Raw genomic sequence first — 16,493 nt, 5'->3', positions numbered from 1 at the left:
TTGTCAGCTGACATAAAAAGCCAACAGGTCCAAAACAGAAAATTAATCATAAAATATTTGAAACAACAATTCTACTAGAATATAAATTTTTTGCAACACATTTTGCAAAAGGGACACTACTATAACTTCTTCACAATTCTAAAACCAGATTTTAAAAAACCACTCCCTCCAATTCTACTATTCATGAGACGGGTAATTTAAGAATCAAAATATTTGAAATTTACATACTTCCTGGATAATAGCAAATAGCACCCGGTTGGCTGTCTTCGCAATCAGCTGTTTTCCAGAATCCATCCTTGTCTAACATTACACAGTCTTCAAGCTGGTGGTTATTCTCAGCCCAGCGACTAAAATGAAGATGTTTTCCATCTGACCAACCAAAGTTGAGTTCATCCTGAAAGGGACAGAAATACATCCCAAATGCCAATCTTCATGTTATCCTTTTTGAATTATTTTGACCCTCATGATCAACCTAAAGATTTATAATTTTTGCAACACATTTTGCAACACATTTTGCAGCTGGGACTAGAACCAGTGCCCATATGGGATGCCAGTGCTTCAGGCCAGGGCTTTAAAGATTTATTTATTTATTTGAAGGGTGGAGTTACAGAAAGGCAGAGACAGAATCAGAGAGAGATCTTCCATCTTCTGGTTCACTCTCCAAATGGCCTCAATGGCCAGAGCTGGGCCGATATGAAGCCAGGAGCCAGAAGTCTCCTCTGGGTCTCCCACGTGAGCACAGGTGCCCAAGCACTTGAGCCATCTTCCACTGCTTTCCCAGGCCATAGAAAAAAGCTGGATCGGAACTAGTGCAGCTGGGACACTAACTGGTGCCCATGTGGGATGCCAGCACTGTAGACTGTGGCTCCACCCTACTATGCCACAGTGCCAGCCCCTATAATTTAATTTTATACTTAACACACTTTTCATAGCATTTACTGTCATTCCAAGTGCTTTACAAATATTAATTTATTTAATTCATCACAACCACATGAGAGAGGTACTATTAGTATCTTCATTGTACAGATGTGGAAAATGAAGACACACATTGTGTACAAGGTCACACAGAATAAACCGCAGGGCTGGGACTATAATCCAGGGTGTCAGTTCCTAGAGACTATGGATTTCACCATTATGCTGTGTTGCCTCACACATAATTGGAACTGCTGGTTGTTAGAAACCAGAAAGCTAAATGGCATAAGGACTACCATAAGTGCTGATTAAACTGGAGACATCATGGCATAGTGGAGAAAACATGGGCTTTGGAGCTGAGCATACCTGGTTTAGGAGCCTGGTTCAACTTGCTACTGGCTTTTTTTTTTTTTTTTTTTTTTTTTTTTTTTGACAGGCAGAGTGGACAGTGAGAGAGAGAAACAGAGAGAAAGGTCTTCCTTTTGCCGTTGGTTCACCCTCCAATGGCCGCTGCGGCCAGCGCGCTGCGGCCGGTGCACCACGCTGATCCGATGGCAGGAGCCAGGTACTTATCCTGGTCTCCCATGGGGTGCAGGGCCCAAGCACTTGGGCCATCCTCCACTGCACTCCCTGGCCATAGCAGAGAGCTGGCCTGGAAGAGGGGCAACCAGGACAGAATCTGGCGCCCCGACTGGGACTAGAACCCGGTGTGCCGGCGCCGCAAGGCGGAGGATTAGCCTAGTCAGCCGCGGCGCCAGCCGCTACTGGCTTTTAATCTGTTTGCTCTCTCTCCACCCACTGATCTGTTCAATAGGCCTGACACTTAACCTAATGGGACCAGTATAATGGTACAACATGTGCAAAATGCATAACCCAGTGGCACACAGAGCTACATGAATATATTCTTTTTTTTTTAAGATTTATTTATTTATTATTTGAAAGGCAGAGTTACAGAGAGGCAGAGAAAGACAGAGAGAGACAGAGAGACAGAGAGAGACAGAGAGAGGGAGAGAGAGAAAGAGAAGTCTTCAATTTGCTGGTTCACTCCCAAATTGGCAGCAACAGGCAGAGATGGGCTGATCCCAAGACGTGAGTTTCTTCTGGGTCTCCCACGTGGGTGCAGGGGCCCAGGCACTTGGGTCATCTTCTACTGCTTTCCCAGGCCAGAGTAGACTGCTGGATCAGAAATGGAGCAGCCGGAATTCAAACTAGAACCCATATGGAATGCCAGCACTGCAGGTGGCAGCTTTACCTGCTATTACATGAATATATTCTTAATATATTCTTAATGCCACAGGCCTGGTAGATCCCACACTGCTGTTCTCACACTTGTCTGAGGGAGAGGCTTTTTCATTCAGTGTATGTTGTTGTGTGCCAGAAGTCTGTAAACATTTAGCTTTTCATTCCAACCAGGACTGGATCACCCCATTATCCTGAGATAGGCTTACAGCGGAGGTGCACAAATCCAGAGAATGGGTTGTGGGGTCCAGGCCTGTTTGAGTTTCTCCACTCTGCCAGCAGAGTACCAGGTCTCATTCTGAAATGCTTTCAACCAGAGTTCTTAGGTATCCCTAAACTGCTGTGGTCTGAAATGTGAACCTTTGGAGATGTGATTTTGCCTGCATTCTTATCTGCACTGCCCTGGATTCCTTCTCCTTTGCTGCATTTACCACCAACCCCATCCCTGGACCTCTAAAACTTCCATTTCATTGTAGATAAATCATCCCATACCTATCTTTTTACTGAATATGGCATCTCTTCATTAAGACTATAAATATCTCTTTATTAAGATTATTTTTAAAAAATTTATTTTATCCATTTGAAAGGCAGAGTCACAGAAGGATAGACAGACAGACAGAGGGAGGGAAGAGGAGGAAGAGAGAGACAGTATCTCCCATTGGCTGTTCACACAGCAAATGCCTGCAACATAGCCAGGGCTGAGCCAGGCCAAAGCCAGGAGCCAGGAGCTGCATCTCCTACATGGGTGCAGGGGACCAAGCACCTGGGCCATTTTCTGCTGCTTTCCTGGGCATACTAGCAGGGAGCTGGATCAGAAGTGGAGCAGCCAGCACTTGAATCTGGTGCCCATATGAGATATAGGCACCACAGGCGGTGGCCTTACCTGCCGCAACACAGCACCAGCCTCTAAAATTCTTTTTTTTTAAAATTTTGGTCTCTATTAAAATTCTTGACCTAACTTTTCTGAGAGAAAAATCCATTTTCAACACCTAGGAGGGAAGGCCATTTGTTCTTCCACTCTCAGACGCCAAAGGGTTGTAGTCACTGTGCACTTACTCCTCATGTAGGATCTCTGTCCTTAATGTGCTGTACATTGAGACTTAATGCTATAATGAGTACTCAAACAGTATATTTCGCTTTGTGTTTCTATGTGGGTGCAAACGACTGAAATCTTTACTTAATGTATACTAAACTGATCTTCTGTAAAAAAAAAAAAAAAAAGAAGAAGAAATTATTAATTCCCAACTTGACTCTCGCTGGGATAAACATGACAATAGGTCTGATCTGATTTCATCATCATTTAAAAAATCATCTATTATTTTTCACTTTATGTTTGTGTGGGAGCTAACTGTTGAAATCTTTACTTAATGTATGCTAAACTGATCTTCTGTATATAAAGAGAATCGAAAATGAATCCTCATGTGAATGGAAGGGGAGAGGGAGTGGAAAGGGGAGGGATGCGGGTGGGAGAGATGTTATGGGGGGGGGAAGCCATTGTAATCCATAAGCCGTACTTTGGAAATTTATATTCATTAAATAAAAGTTAAAAAAAAGTACAAAAAAAATAAAAATAAAAAGACATCAAAAAAAAAAAAGTAGATAGTAGGAATTTTTATCTCCCTCAGTGACTTCCTAGGAGGTTTACTCCCTTCTTGTCACCGCACACTGGCAGAATCCTTGTCTCTCTTCAACATTCACTAAGCAGATGTACCAAGTCTTGCTCAGTCTGCTTGGCCCTATCATTGAATTATGATCACTGGTGTTCATGTGGAGGACCCAGCCTGTTCCCAAGCCTTTTGACCTCTTCTAATTCTCAGCACTTTTGCTCCTACATGCTTGAGTAACTCACTGCACAGTCACACTCTGGACTTGGTAGACCCAGAACTGTTGCACCTCACATACTGCACACATGCCTTATTTCAGGCTTACACCAATTCCTGCATGCATTTATATTAAAATAACTATCTCTACCTGCTTCCTCCCCTACCCTCTACCCAGTGTCATTTTACTGACGTAAAAATATTATATTGTCACAATTCTATTTAAAGTCTTTCAACCTCTTCCCACTGTTCTTGATGTAACGTATTATTTATAAATATCCTCTTATGTTCCAAAGACTTAAAGCAGCTTAGGAAGATACACAGTAAATAGCTACCCTGAACATGTTAACATTAAAGGTGAAAGGAATAAAGAGAATCATAGGTGAAGACTAATAGTAGGGGAAGAAGTAAGACCAAAATCATTAAATGGGGAGAAAGAAGTAACAAACAGTATAATACCAATTATCTTAAAAACAAATATATGTATGTAGAAAAATAACTTGAAGGATACATACCAAATATTAAACTGTGTTTTTAGGTACTTGTATGACAGGTGACTTTAATATTTTTCTTTAAAGTTACCAGAATTTACAAATTTTCTACAGTGATAATATTGGCTTTGTTTCAAGAAAATTAGGGTGACTGAAACTAGGAAACAGAATAAGTTCTCACTACCCTCACCATGGACACAAAGATGAGTTTCACAGAATACCAAATGCTGAAGAGCAAGCAAGTAAAAGTGACACTATGAGCAAGTTGATACTGTGAGGGCTAGTGAGCAACTCCTGATCACCTGGCTTGCTCTAGAGTCAATGGCAGAATAGCCAGAGGGTCTGGGAGACTACTCTTCACGCCATTTCTAGATGCTACTTTTAATTGACCTTCTGATAACAATTTTGTTTTTTTCATACACTCTCTACTTCAGTTCTCAGTTTGTGCTAAGACTAAATTGTCTTCAATCACATTTTCTCCACGCAGTCCCAGACCCATCTTGGTATTGTGGTATCCTGTGGCAGAGAAAAGAGGCAAACATGTCCTACACTGTCTATGACAGATTGTCTGTCTGTCTGTCTATCTATCTATATCTATCCATCCCTATTTAATTATAGCCAAAAGTTTCAGGTGCATAACTATTCCTGGTTGTGCTACATGTGCATGGGTTAGCGCTAGGAATTAATAGGAGTTTTGCATTCCTTGCTGGGCTAAAAAATGAATAAGAAGTACCAAGGATATCTACTCGGGATCAGAACTTGAGATGTGGTGAAACATTATTCTAATCCTGGTTTAGATAGCTTAATTTCACCCTGACGAGTTTGAAAGGAATGGAAAGGATTCTTTAATAACATCTACAATGCTTTCAAATGCCTACTCCATCTGATTTTCCCTTCTTATTTTCTGCTTGCTGAAAAGATATGGTAGTTCTGTTTCTAGTTCCATCTTTAATTAGAATAAATAAAAATAAGTGCTCAAATATCTGTATCCACCCAGAAACTTTTCTTCACTTAAACAATAAAGCAGATCTTCCAACAGTGGAAAGATAATTAAACTCCACATGTTCCATGAGCTTTTTTGGAATTTTTGGAATAAGTTTTTTTCTTTTCTCTCTCTTTATCTCTCTCTTTTTTAAAAGATTGATTCATTTATTTGAAAGGCAGAATTACAGAGAGAGAGAAGAGACAGAGAGAGATGTCCTCCATCTGCTGGTTCACTCCCCAGATGGCTGGAATGGCTGGAACCGGGCCAGACTGAGGCCAGGAGCCAGAAGCCTCCTCAGGATCTCCTACATTGGTGCAGGGGCCCAAGGACTTTTGCCATCCTCCACTGCTTTCTCAGGCACATCAGCAAAGAACTGGTTGGGAAGTAGAGCACCTGGGACTCAAACCTTTGCGCCCACATGGGATGCCAGCATCACAGGAGGTGGCTTTACCCACTATGCCACAATGTCAGTCCCTAGGGTAAATTCTAAGATCTCTGGTTTTGAGATGTTTGGTGCGGTGGGTAAACCACTGCTTGGGATGCCCATACCCTGTACTGAAATGCCTGGTTTGCGTACTGCTTCCCATCCAGTTTCCTGCTAATGTCACATGAGAAGCAGCAATGTGGGTCTCTGACACCCACATTGAGTTCCAGGCTCTTGGCTTTGGCCTAGCCCAATCCCAGCTGTTGTAGGCATTTGGACAGTGAACCAGCAGAGGGAAAAATCTCCCTGTGTGTTGGCCTCTATCTCTTCCAAATAAAATAAACAAATTAAAAAAAAAAATCTCTGGTTTCTTTCAGCTTGATGAGAGAGATGTTATGTGCAATAAAAACAGTCACATTCTATCCCCCAGTTCAAGCAGCTAGGGCTGAAAACTTACATCTTGACTGGAGAGCCCAATCCACAAGGAGGAGTTATGAAGGATTGCCTGCACGGTGAGGAATGCCTGTTGGTAAGGGTCCGTGATGCTCACCAGGTGCATGTTATATTTCAGACACTCTACCAGAGCCTGTTCCCAAGTCAGCCTCTTCAGGATTATCTTGTATAAATTATTTTGATACTTTATAGTTTCTGAAGTATTCTGCAAGGTCTGGTTGCCTTGAATTTCTGTATATAAAAGAAAACAACAACACAAAAACTTCCCCACTCTGCAGGTTATGGGACATTTTTTTCCTACTATTTCTTCCCCATGCTAATCTATATTATAATTTTTTTCTACTTTAGATATTATCTACCTATTTATTTATTTTAGATTGGAGGTGGGAGAATTAGGTATGTCCTATTGTATACTGTAGGTAAAGTATGCGAGCTACAACATTTGTTTCCTAAAATCAGGACAAAATTTTGTCTAGCTGATCTGATTTGGGAAAGAGGAAAACTACAGATGAACAGCCTGCGATATGATTGCCAGTTCATGGTGGCTGCCCAACCGCCCTTCACTTGTGCCACTTCAACAGGGAAGGCGTTCCACGCCCCCTTATACAATTTTCATCTGGGAGAACTACCATGAAAAAATGCACAAAGCCACCCTCAAGAGGATATGCTTGACTCACTGTTTTGCAGTACTTCTTGAATAATGTGTTAACTAAAAAGTGTGGGATAAATGGATACTGATTAATCTAGCAAAAAAGTTCTGCTACAGTACATGAAATATCTACTTAAGGTTCTCACTATGCAAATAATTTTTTCTTAATTATTTGTTAAAACTCATTGAGGGTCAATGAAACAATGTAATATCTTTTTAAAAATATTGTTTTCAAATGGAAATGATTCCTATTCAAATAGATGATTTCTGTTTTTAAACACATATTTCACTTTTATTTGCACTACAGAAAGGCACAGACAATGATTCATTTGTAATGCTTTACATTTTCATTTTTTAGTGTTAAATCTAATAGTGAATGTTTATATTGGACTCATTTAAAAATATTAATCATTTTTCCCCCTTTCCAGTGATGAAGAATGCCAGAATTGAAAGGAAAACAAAATTCAACCACAGTTTTACCACCATTAGACAACCACAATTAACATATTCCATTACTTAATTTTTTTATATTACGTGTGACAATGATATTTGAAAATAATCATACTCCATTTGAGACCCTCTGACTCCCTGAGTCAATGTGGATTGATCCATTCCAAAATTTTAAGCTGTATCTTATGAATTCATTTGTAAGATTTCTGTGTAAAGGAAACTTATACACTTAACAACATAGTCATCTAGATAATAATAATAAAATAACATAGTCATCTAGATAATAATTGGTACCTGAATATTTCTGACAGAGGGAGACAGAATGGAAGTCATTGCAGGAAGTAAAATTCCATGTTCCAACAAAAGGTGACTTTTGGAGGTTGAGCATAATAGTACAGTGGTAGTGGGAATCTTCCTCAAAAATCTAAACAAGAGACAAACCAGTACAAGCAATCAGGGAACTAGTGGCCTGAAGATTTCAGCAAGAAAATTTTAGTTTCCAGATTGGAATTTTCCCCTGTAAAAAAAATCCCAATGTAGAACATAATCATGACATTCCTAAAGAAATTCTGACAAACTTTCAAAGCTGGTGAAAGGGCAATTAACTTCAGAAACAAACAACAAAAGAGTAGCAAGACTGATAAATATATCTTTAAAACAAAAATCACTACAAATAAGACAAACACAACTACAGTAATATTTAACACTGTGATCAGTCTTGATAGTTCAAGTCAGCAAAACATAATTATTAAACCAACTTTTTAGATGTTTATAAACTTTTTATAATGACACAACAGAGAATACACCTTAAAGCTCTGATATTTACTAGTCACTAGAAAAGGACCCCTATATTAAAATAAAAGTATCTAGATTCATTCTCTGATCACAAATCAATATCAGTCATAAAAATTTATTCAATGTATATTGTCCCTGTATTTTTCTCTATGTTCGAGACATACCACACTTAGAAAAATAAGAAAAGTTAGCTTACCATAGGAACTACAGATAGAAAATGCTAACACTACTTTATTACTCAATAAATATTAAATGAACATTGAAATAAAATAATTATAGGAAATAAGATCAGAAATACAGAAAAAGGTATATGGGTAATACTTTATGAGAAGGTAAATGTGTATTATTAAGTGTGTCTTTCTTTTTTTAAAGGAAAAGTGAACTAAGAATTTAATATAGATCTGACAATGCCAAAAAATCAAAACTAAGAAAAACAGGATAGAAAATACAGAAGTAGCTTTCACAAACTTACATCAAGCAACAGGAGTAGTGATAGAGAAGAGGATGGACAAAACCAATGGCATATACCTATTTATTTGTTTTCATTTTGTCTGAAAAGCAGAGAGAGAGTTTTTCCATCTGTTGGTTCATTCCTCAAATGCCTGCAACAGCCAGGGCTGGGCCAGGCCACAACTAGGAGCCCAGAAATCCACCCATGTCCCCTGTGCAAGTGGCAGGGTCCTAAGCACTTGAGCATTACTTGCTGGTTCCCAAGGTACACATTGCAGGAAGCTAGACAGGAAGCAGAGGAGCTGGGAGATCAGCGAGGCATTCCAATATGGGATGTAGGTATCCCAAGTGGCATCTTAACTGCTGTGCCCAATCTTTATTTTTAAGTAATGATATCTAAAACAAACTCTAACTCTTTGTAGGTAATTCTTCCAAACTTTCAGTGAAAAGTCATTCCCCAAGCTGAGTCACAATTTCAGGACATAGAAAAGCCAGAAGTCCACCCAGTTCATGTTACAAAGCTAGTGTGATCAGAAAAAATCTGACAATATAGCATAAAAAATTAACTCTTTGGCAGAGATGAAATAAACCAAACTCAACAGCAAAATAATAATGCACACTTTACCAGATTTTATGACAAGAATAAAAAGATAGTTTCATATAACATCTACTAATATATTTGTAATATACCACATATCAATAGGCCTAAAAAGAACTGTATGGCAGCTTTATCAGATGAAACAAGTTTAACTAAGTCTGGTACTTATTCCTGATGTAAAAATCCAAGCAAGCTAGTTATAGAAAGACATATTGCAGACAAAGAGACAACATAATATTCAACAAGGGAAGACTGGAGAGGATACTGCTACGGTTTGGGTGCAGTCAGGATGGTGATTACCAATCCTGGTGTCTGCCACGGTTCTCGAAGTCCTCGCATGTGAAGTGAGGCATAAAATGAGTATGACAGAGGTAACTGTGGAAATAAGAGCCACTGTTATCTGCAGACTATGGTTAGCCTAGTAGGAAATCCAAGAAAATCTAATGAATAGCACTGAATAGCAGTAAGAACGTTTAGTAAAATGATGCTTATGGAAAAAGATACATGAATTCCCTAGACAATAGCCTTCCCATATACCAGTAAGAAAATCAAGGAAAAGGCTGCTATTCTCAAAAGCAGTGAGAAAGAGGCTACAGCACTTCCAAGAGTAATCTAAAGGATGATTCAAACAAATGGAGAAATAATGTGAGCACATCCTTGAATTAAGAAAATTAAAAAAAAATAACAGTTAATCCCGAAAATGTAGTCCAGTCATCTTCAGGAGTTTTTAAATTTAATTGTAGTGGTTGGAAACTGAGCAAATACTAAAGTTTATCTGAACTAATGGATGAGAACAGTAAAACATTTTTTCAAAGGCATATAATAAAGGACAACTGATCCTATTACAGTTTTTTCTAAAAGATTTATTTATTCATTTGAAAGTCAGAGTTACAGAGAGAGAGAAGGAGTGGGAGAGGGAGAGAGGTCTTCCATCCACTGGTTCATGCCCCAATTGGCTGCAACGGCTGGAGCTGCGCAGATCTGAAGCCGGGAGCCAGGAGCTTCTTCCATGTCTCCCACGTGTGCGCAGGCACCCAAGGTCTTGAGCCATCTTCCATAGCTTTTCCAGGCCATAGCAGAGAGCTGGATTGGAAGTGGAGCAGCCGGGACTTGAACAAGTGCCCATATGGGATGCTGGCACTGCAGACGGCAGCTTTTACCCACTACGCCACAGTGCTGGCCCCCGTTTATAGTTTTTAAAACAGTCAAATTGGAGCCAGTGTTATGCAGTAGGATAAACTGCCTCTTGTGCCATTGGCATCCAATACCAGAGTACTGATTCAACTTCCAATCCAGCTACCTGCTAATGTACCTGGGAAGGCAGCAGAAGATGGCCCAAGTGCTTTGGTATCTGCCACCCATTTGGGAAACCTGGTTGAATATCTGGCCTGTTGGCTTCAGCCTGTTCCAGATCCAGCTATTGTGACCATTTGGGGAATGAATCAGAGGAAAGAAAGTCTCTCTCTTTCTCTCTCTGTAGCTCTGCCTTTCAAATAAATAAAAACTTGCAATATGGTAATATTTATGTATCACTGCGGTAGCTATTCTCTCTCTCTCTCTCTCTCTCTCTCTCACACACACACACACACACACACACTTAATACATGATAAAGGAGAGTTTCTATATTACTTTCAACAAATGGAAGTATATATGCAATAAATAACACCAGAACAGGTGGTTAGGTTTAGGCAAGGGATTATGCATTCATTGATAGTAGCTACATATGCTGATATATATAACACACTATCAGAAAAACAAAGGGCACCCATGAAACTGAACTAGCAGAAAATATAGCTATACTTTTAACTAACATTTACATGATAAATTCTCTAACTTACAGGTGATAGAGAGAAAAAGGGAAACAAATGGATTTGAACATATTCCAAAAAGAGCCAAAACTCTTACCTGTAATATTTCTGGTATTTGGACTTTTTTTAAAAAAAGCTAGCCAAATACTTGTAATCAACACATGAAACATAGGATCAGAATATTTATTGTTTGGGATTTACCCAAAGGAATTTAAATTGGCAAACAAAAAAGCGGTCTGCAGCCTAATGTTTATTGCAGCTCAATTCACAATAGCTAAGACCTGGAACCAACCTAAATGCCCATCAACGGTAGACTGGATAAAGAAATTATGGGATATGTACTCTTTAGAATACTATACCGCAGTAAGAAACAACGAAATCCAGTCATTTGCAACAAAATGGAGGAATCTGGAACACATCATGCTGAGTGAAATAAGCCAGTCCCAAAGGGACAAATACCATATGTTCTCCCTGATCGGTGACAACTGACTGAACACCAAAAAGGAAACCTCCTGAAGTGAAATGGACACTATGGGAAATGGTGACTTGATCAGCATAGCCCTGACTGTTAATGAACAACTTAATACATTATCCCTCTTAGTAGTTTTTTTGTCTGTTCTACTTAATATGACTGGTTTAATTCTGTAATTAATACACAGTTATTCTTAAGTGTTGAAAATTAACTGAAATGTGATCCCTGTTAAACATAAGAGTGGGAATAAGAGAGCGAAGAGATGTATAATTTGGGACATGCTCAAGCTGACTTGCCCCAAATGGTAGAGTTAGAAACATACCAGGGGATTCCAATTCAATCCCATCAAGGTGGCATGTACCAATGCCATCTCACTATTCCAAGTGATCAATTTCAGTTCACAATTGATCATAATGAAAGGACTAAGAGTCAAAGGGAGCACATAAACAAGTCTAGTACCTGCTAACACTAACTGATGGAATAAATAAAGGGGAGAGTGATCCAACATGGGAAGCGAGATACTCAGCAGACTCATAGAATGGCAGATGTCCTAAATAGCACTCTGGCCTCAGAATCAGCCCTAAAGGCATTCGGATCTGGCTGAAAAGCCCATGAGAGTATTTCAGGCATGGAAAGCCAAGACACTCTGGCAAAAGATCTCTGCGAGTGAGATCCCAGTGGAAAGAACAGGTCTTCAAAGAAGGAGGTACCTTTCTCTGAAGGGAGGAGAGAACCTCCACTTTGACTATGACCTTGTCTAAACAAGATAAGAATCGGAGAACTCAGAGGGCTTCCATAGCCTTGGAAACTCATGACTGGAGCATAGGGAGACTACTGATGCCATAGACAGGAGTGTCAATTGGTAAAGTCAACAACAGGAGTCACTGTGCACTTACTCCTCATGTAGGATCTCTGTCCTTAATGTGCTGTGTATTGAGATTTAATGCTATAACTAGTACTCAAACAGTATTTTTCACTTTGTGTTTCTGTGTGGGTGCAAACTGTTGAAATCTTTACTTAATGTATACTAAACTGATCCTCTGTAAAAAAAAAAAAAAAAAAAAAAAGAAAGAAATTATCAACTCCCAACTTGACTCTCACTGGGATTAAACATGACAATAGGTCTGATCTGATTTCATCATCATTTTAAAAAAATCATCTATTATTTTTCACTTTATGTTTCTGTGTGGGAGCAAACTGTTGAAATCCTTACTTAATGTATACTAAGCTGATCTTCTGTATATTAAGATAATCAAAAATGAATCTTGATGTGAATGGAAGGGGAGAGGGAGTGGGAAAGGGGAGGGTAGTGGGTGGGAGGGACGGTATGTGGGGGAAGCCATTGTAATCCATAAATCGTACTTTGGAAATTTATATTCATTAAATAAAAGTTAAAAAAAAGTCATGAAATCAATAAAAATACATGAAGGGTTTGATAGATAAGTTTACAAAGGCAAAAACATCCAAGTTTGATGAGATAAAATTATTATATAACCTATGGAAGTTTATTTTCATTAGAAACCAGAGAAATGTATGGGGCAAATGTTGTGGTGCAGCAGGGGTTAAGCTGTTGTCTATGACAATGGCATCCCACATCCAGGCTGCTCCACTGCTGATTCAGCTCTCTGCTTATGTACATGGAAAAGCAGTGGAGGACACCCCAGGTGCGTGGGCCCCTGCTGCATATGTAGATGATCAAGATGGAGTCCCTGGAGCCCGGCTTTATAAAGCCTGGCTCATCCCTGGCTGTTGCGGCCATTTATGGAGTGAACCAACAGATGGAAGATCTCTTTCTCCCTCTGTCTCTCCCTCTCTTTTGGCCATTCTGCCTTTCAAATAAACAGATGTTTTAAAATGAGAAGAAATTAGTGAAATATCACTGAAAATACATCATTTAAAGTGGGAAATTAGCAAGTTTTAAGAAGCTAATATTCATTGCAGGCAATGGAGTAGAGAGGTGAGAGAACTGTGCAGACTGTGAGACCTGGATTTAAATCCCCACTCTCCACAAGTGGGCTACATGCCCTCTGGCAAGTGACCTGGCTCTCTGTGACTGTCTTCGCATTTCTAAGGTAGGGTAAGAGTAACATGGCTATTTAACAACTATAATGAACATTAAATGAAATAATGAACGTGTATATTAGGAGAGTTCCCCACACATTAACTGCTTAATACATGTTAAAATTATTAACGTGCTGGTGAGGACAGATGGGCAATAAACTACTGACGGCAACACAAACTCATGAGTCTTTCCAGAAAGCAATTTGGTAACCAAGCTTTATAACTACTTATAGCATTTAATCTGGCTAGATGACTTTTCACAATTTAAAAATGTAATTTAAATATAAGCGAAGATTATACACCAAGATGCTCCTGGCCGCAGTATCTATTAATGTATAAAGCTGAGATCAACTTCATATACACCATGTTAGGTAAATGATGGCTTAGCTCAGACAATATTGTGTAACAATTAAAAGTAGCTTTTTTTTAAGAAAAGATTCATTTATTTATTTGAAAGGATTTGAAATCCTGACATTTGCAATAAATTTGATGGAAAAATGGATGGAATTAGAGATCATTATGCTAAGTGAAATAATCCAGACACAGAAACACAAGTATCATAGGTTTTCTCTCATATGTAGAAGTTAATAAAATGTGTGATGAACATATATTTTGTTATGCAGATATTATTATTGTTATGTAGATATTTATTAATGTTTGTCTTCACTGAATTACACTCCTTACATGATAATACAGCCTTATTTGCTCTTTTATGATCTCTGTCATGATCCCATATTATGTGACATTAATATTTTAATCAGGGGCTGGCACTGTGACATAGTGGGTAAAGCCGCTGCCTGCAGTGCTGGCATCCCATATGGGCACCCATTTGCGTCCCAGCTACTCCACATCCGATCCAGCTCTCTGCTATGGCCTGGGAAAGCAATGGAAGATGGATCAAGTCTTTGGGCCCCTACACCTGCGTGGGAGACCTTGAAGAAGCTCCTGGCTCCTGGCTTTGGATCGGCTCAGCTCCAGCCATTGCAGCCAATTGGGGAGTGAACCAGCGGATGGAAGACTTCTCTCTCCGCCGCTCTTTCTCTCTGTGTAACGCTGACTTTCAAATAAATAAATCTCTAAAAAAAATTCCTCTAAAAATATTTTAATCATTGCTTTCAAGAAAAATAGTGCATATATTTATGTATTAAGCAAATATGGCAAAATGTTAAAAATTGTTAAATCTATGTATGCTCAGTGAACTCTATACTTCTCTGTATTATCTGAACTACTTAAAATAAAAATTAAAAAGGCAAGAAACCACTAAGTAAGAAAAGTAGAGTACACTAGATTATACTATTATCCATCTATGTCATGAAAACAACATATGTAAAGTTCTAGAAAAAAAAGTGCTGAAATATTCATTGTGATTGCCTGAGTCAGGGCTCAAATACAGCTTAAGACCCATTTAGTAGGTCATGAAATTAATTCAGCAGATTTTGTCTAATATTTGAGATAATGAAATTGAGCAGAATAGGATAAGATAGGATAACAAAGAAGAATGGAATGGAACAAAATGAAAATATCAGTGTGGATAATCTCTGAGAGTAATTATTTTTCCTAAAACTCTTAGTTCAATTTAATATTATATTTATCCATCTCCTGGCTAGTGATTTAATTGTATTTCTTACTATATATAGGTTATGGTTAAAAGTTTATTTTTCTTTAAGTTTTATTTATTTGAAAGAGTTGCACAGAGAGGAGGAGAAGCAGAGAGAAAGAAGTCTTTCATCTGTTGTTTCACTCCCCAATTGGCCGTAATGGCCAGAGATGCGCCAATCGGAGGCCAGGAACCAAGAACTTCCTCCAGGTCTTCCCATGTAGGTATAGGGGCCCAAAGACTTGGGCCGTCTTCTACTGCTCTCCCAGGCAATAGCAGAGAGCTGGATGGGAAGTGGAGCAGCCGGGATTCGAACCAGAGCCCATATGGGATGTTGGCACAGCAAGTGCCGGCTTTACCTGCTAAGCCACAGCACCAGCCCTATGGTTAAAAGTTTAAAAACCTGGTGCCTGGTGCTGTAGCCTAGTAGGCTAAGCTTCTGACTGCAAAGCTGGCATCCCATATGGGCACCGGTTTGTGTCCCAGTTACTCCTCATCTGATCCAGCTCTATGTAATGGCCTGAGAGTAAAACTTTAGAAGATGGCCCAAGAACTTGGGCCTCTGTACTCACATGCAAGACCTGGAAGAAGCTCCTGGGTCCTGACTTCAGACAGTCTCAGCTCCAGTCATTGTGGGCATCTGGGGAGTGAAACAGTAGATGGAAGACCCCCCGCCCCCCGCTCCGCCTCTCTGTAACTCTGCCTCTCAAGTTAATAAATAAAACCTTAAAGAAAAGAAGTTTAAAAGCCTTTGTCAGAAGTTTAAGAGAGATTAAGGTTGACTTTTTTGTTTTGTTTAGTCTTCTTTTTTTAAATATTTTACTTTTTTATTTGAGAGGTAGAGTTACAGACAGAGAGAGGGGGAGAAAGAGAGAAAGGTTTTCCATCCACCGGTTCAAATTCCTCAAATTCTGCTGTTCATTCCTCAAATGATTGCAACAGCTGGAGCTGAAGCCAGGGGCTTCTTCAGGGTCTCCCAAGAGGCTGCAGAGGTCCACGCACTTGGGCCATCTTCTACTGCTTTCCCAGGCTCTAAGTAGAGAGCTGGACCTAAAGAGGGGCAGCCAGGACACGAATTGGCACCCATATGGGATGCCGGTGCTGTAGGTGAAGGCTTAGTCTACTACAGCACAGCTCCAGCCCCTTGTGTTTAGTCTTCTACAGCTTCCACATTTTCTATGATAACCAAGTATTATTTTTGTCTACTTTGTACATGGTTATACATGATTCAGAGTTCCCTTTGCTCCCAACACCAATCTTGAGCAAACTAACATTGTACTAGGAACAT

The 16,493-nt window shown here is 39.4% G+C and overlaps 1 protein-coding gene across 2 annotated transcripts in view; it reads right to left on the bottom strand.

Moving 5' to 3' along the window:
• Nucleotides 1-16,493, bottom strand: part of LY75 (lymphocyte antigen 75) — a 109,919-nt gene that overhangs the window by 27,142 nt on the left and 66,284 nt on the right. The window contains exons 24-26 of one of the 2 annotated variants that reach the window (XM_070070821.2): nucleotides 7,718-7,847; nucleotides 6,329-6,555; nucleotides 229-394 (exon numbers count right to left, since the gene is read on the bottom strand). In XM_070070821.2, coding sequence (XP_069926922.1) covers nucleotides 229-394; nucleotides 6,329-6,555; nucleotides 7,718-7,847 — 523 coding nt within the window. Of the gene's footprint in view, nucleotides 1-228; nucleotides 395-6,328; nucleotides 6,556-7,717; nucleotides 7,848-16,493 lie in introns of those variants that run through there. The other variant, XM_089328279.1, reaches the window with a different exon arrangement.

Source organism: Oryctolagus cuniculus, chromosome 3, assembly GCF_051225735.1.
Source record: "Oryctolagus cuniculus isolate XC-2025 breed Fujian yellow rabbit chromosome 3, ASM5122573v1, whole genome shotgun sequence".
NCBI classification, from domain to species: Eukaryota; Metazoa; Chordata; class Mammalia; order Lagomorpha; family Leporidae; genus Oryctolagus; species Oryctolagus cuniculus.
The sequence above is the reverse complement of the archived record's forward strand: the minus strand, read 5'-3'. Positions and strand labels throughout refer to the sequence as shown.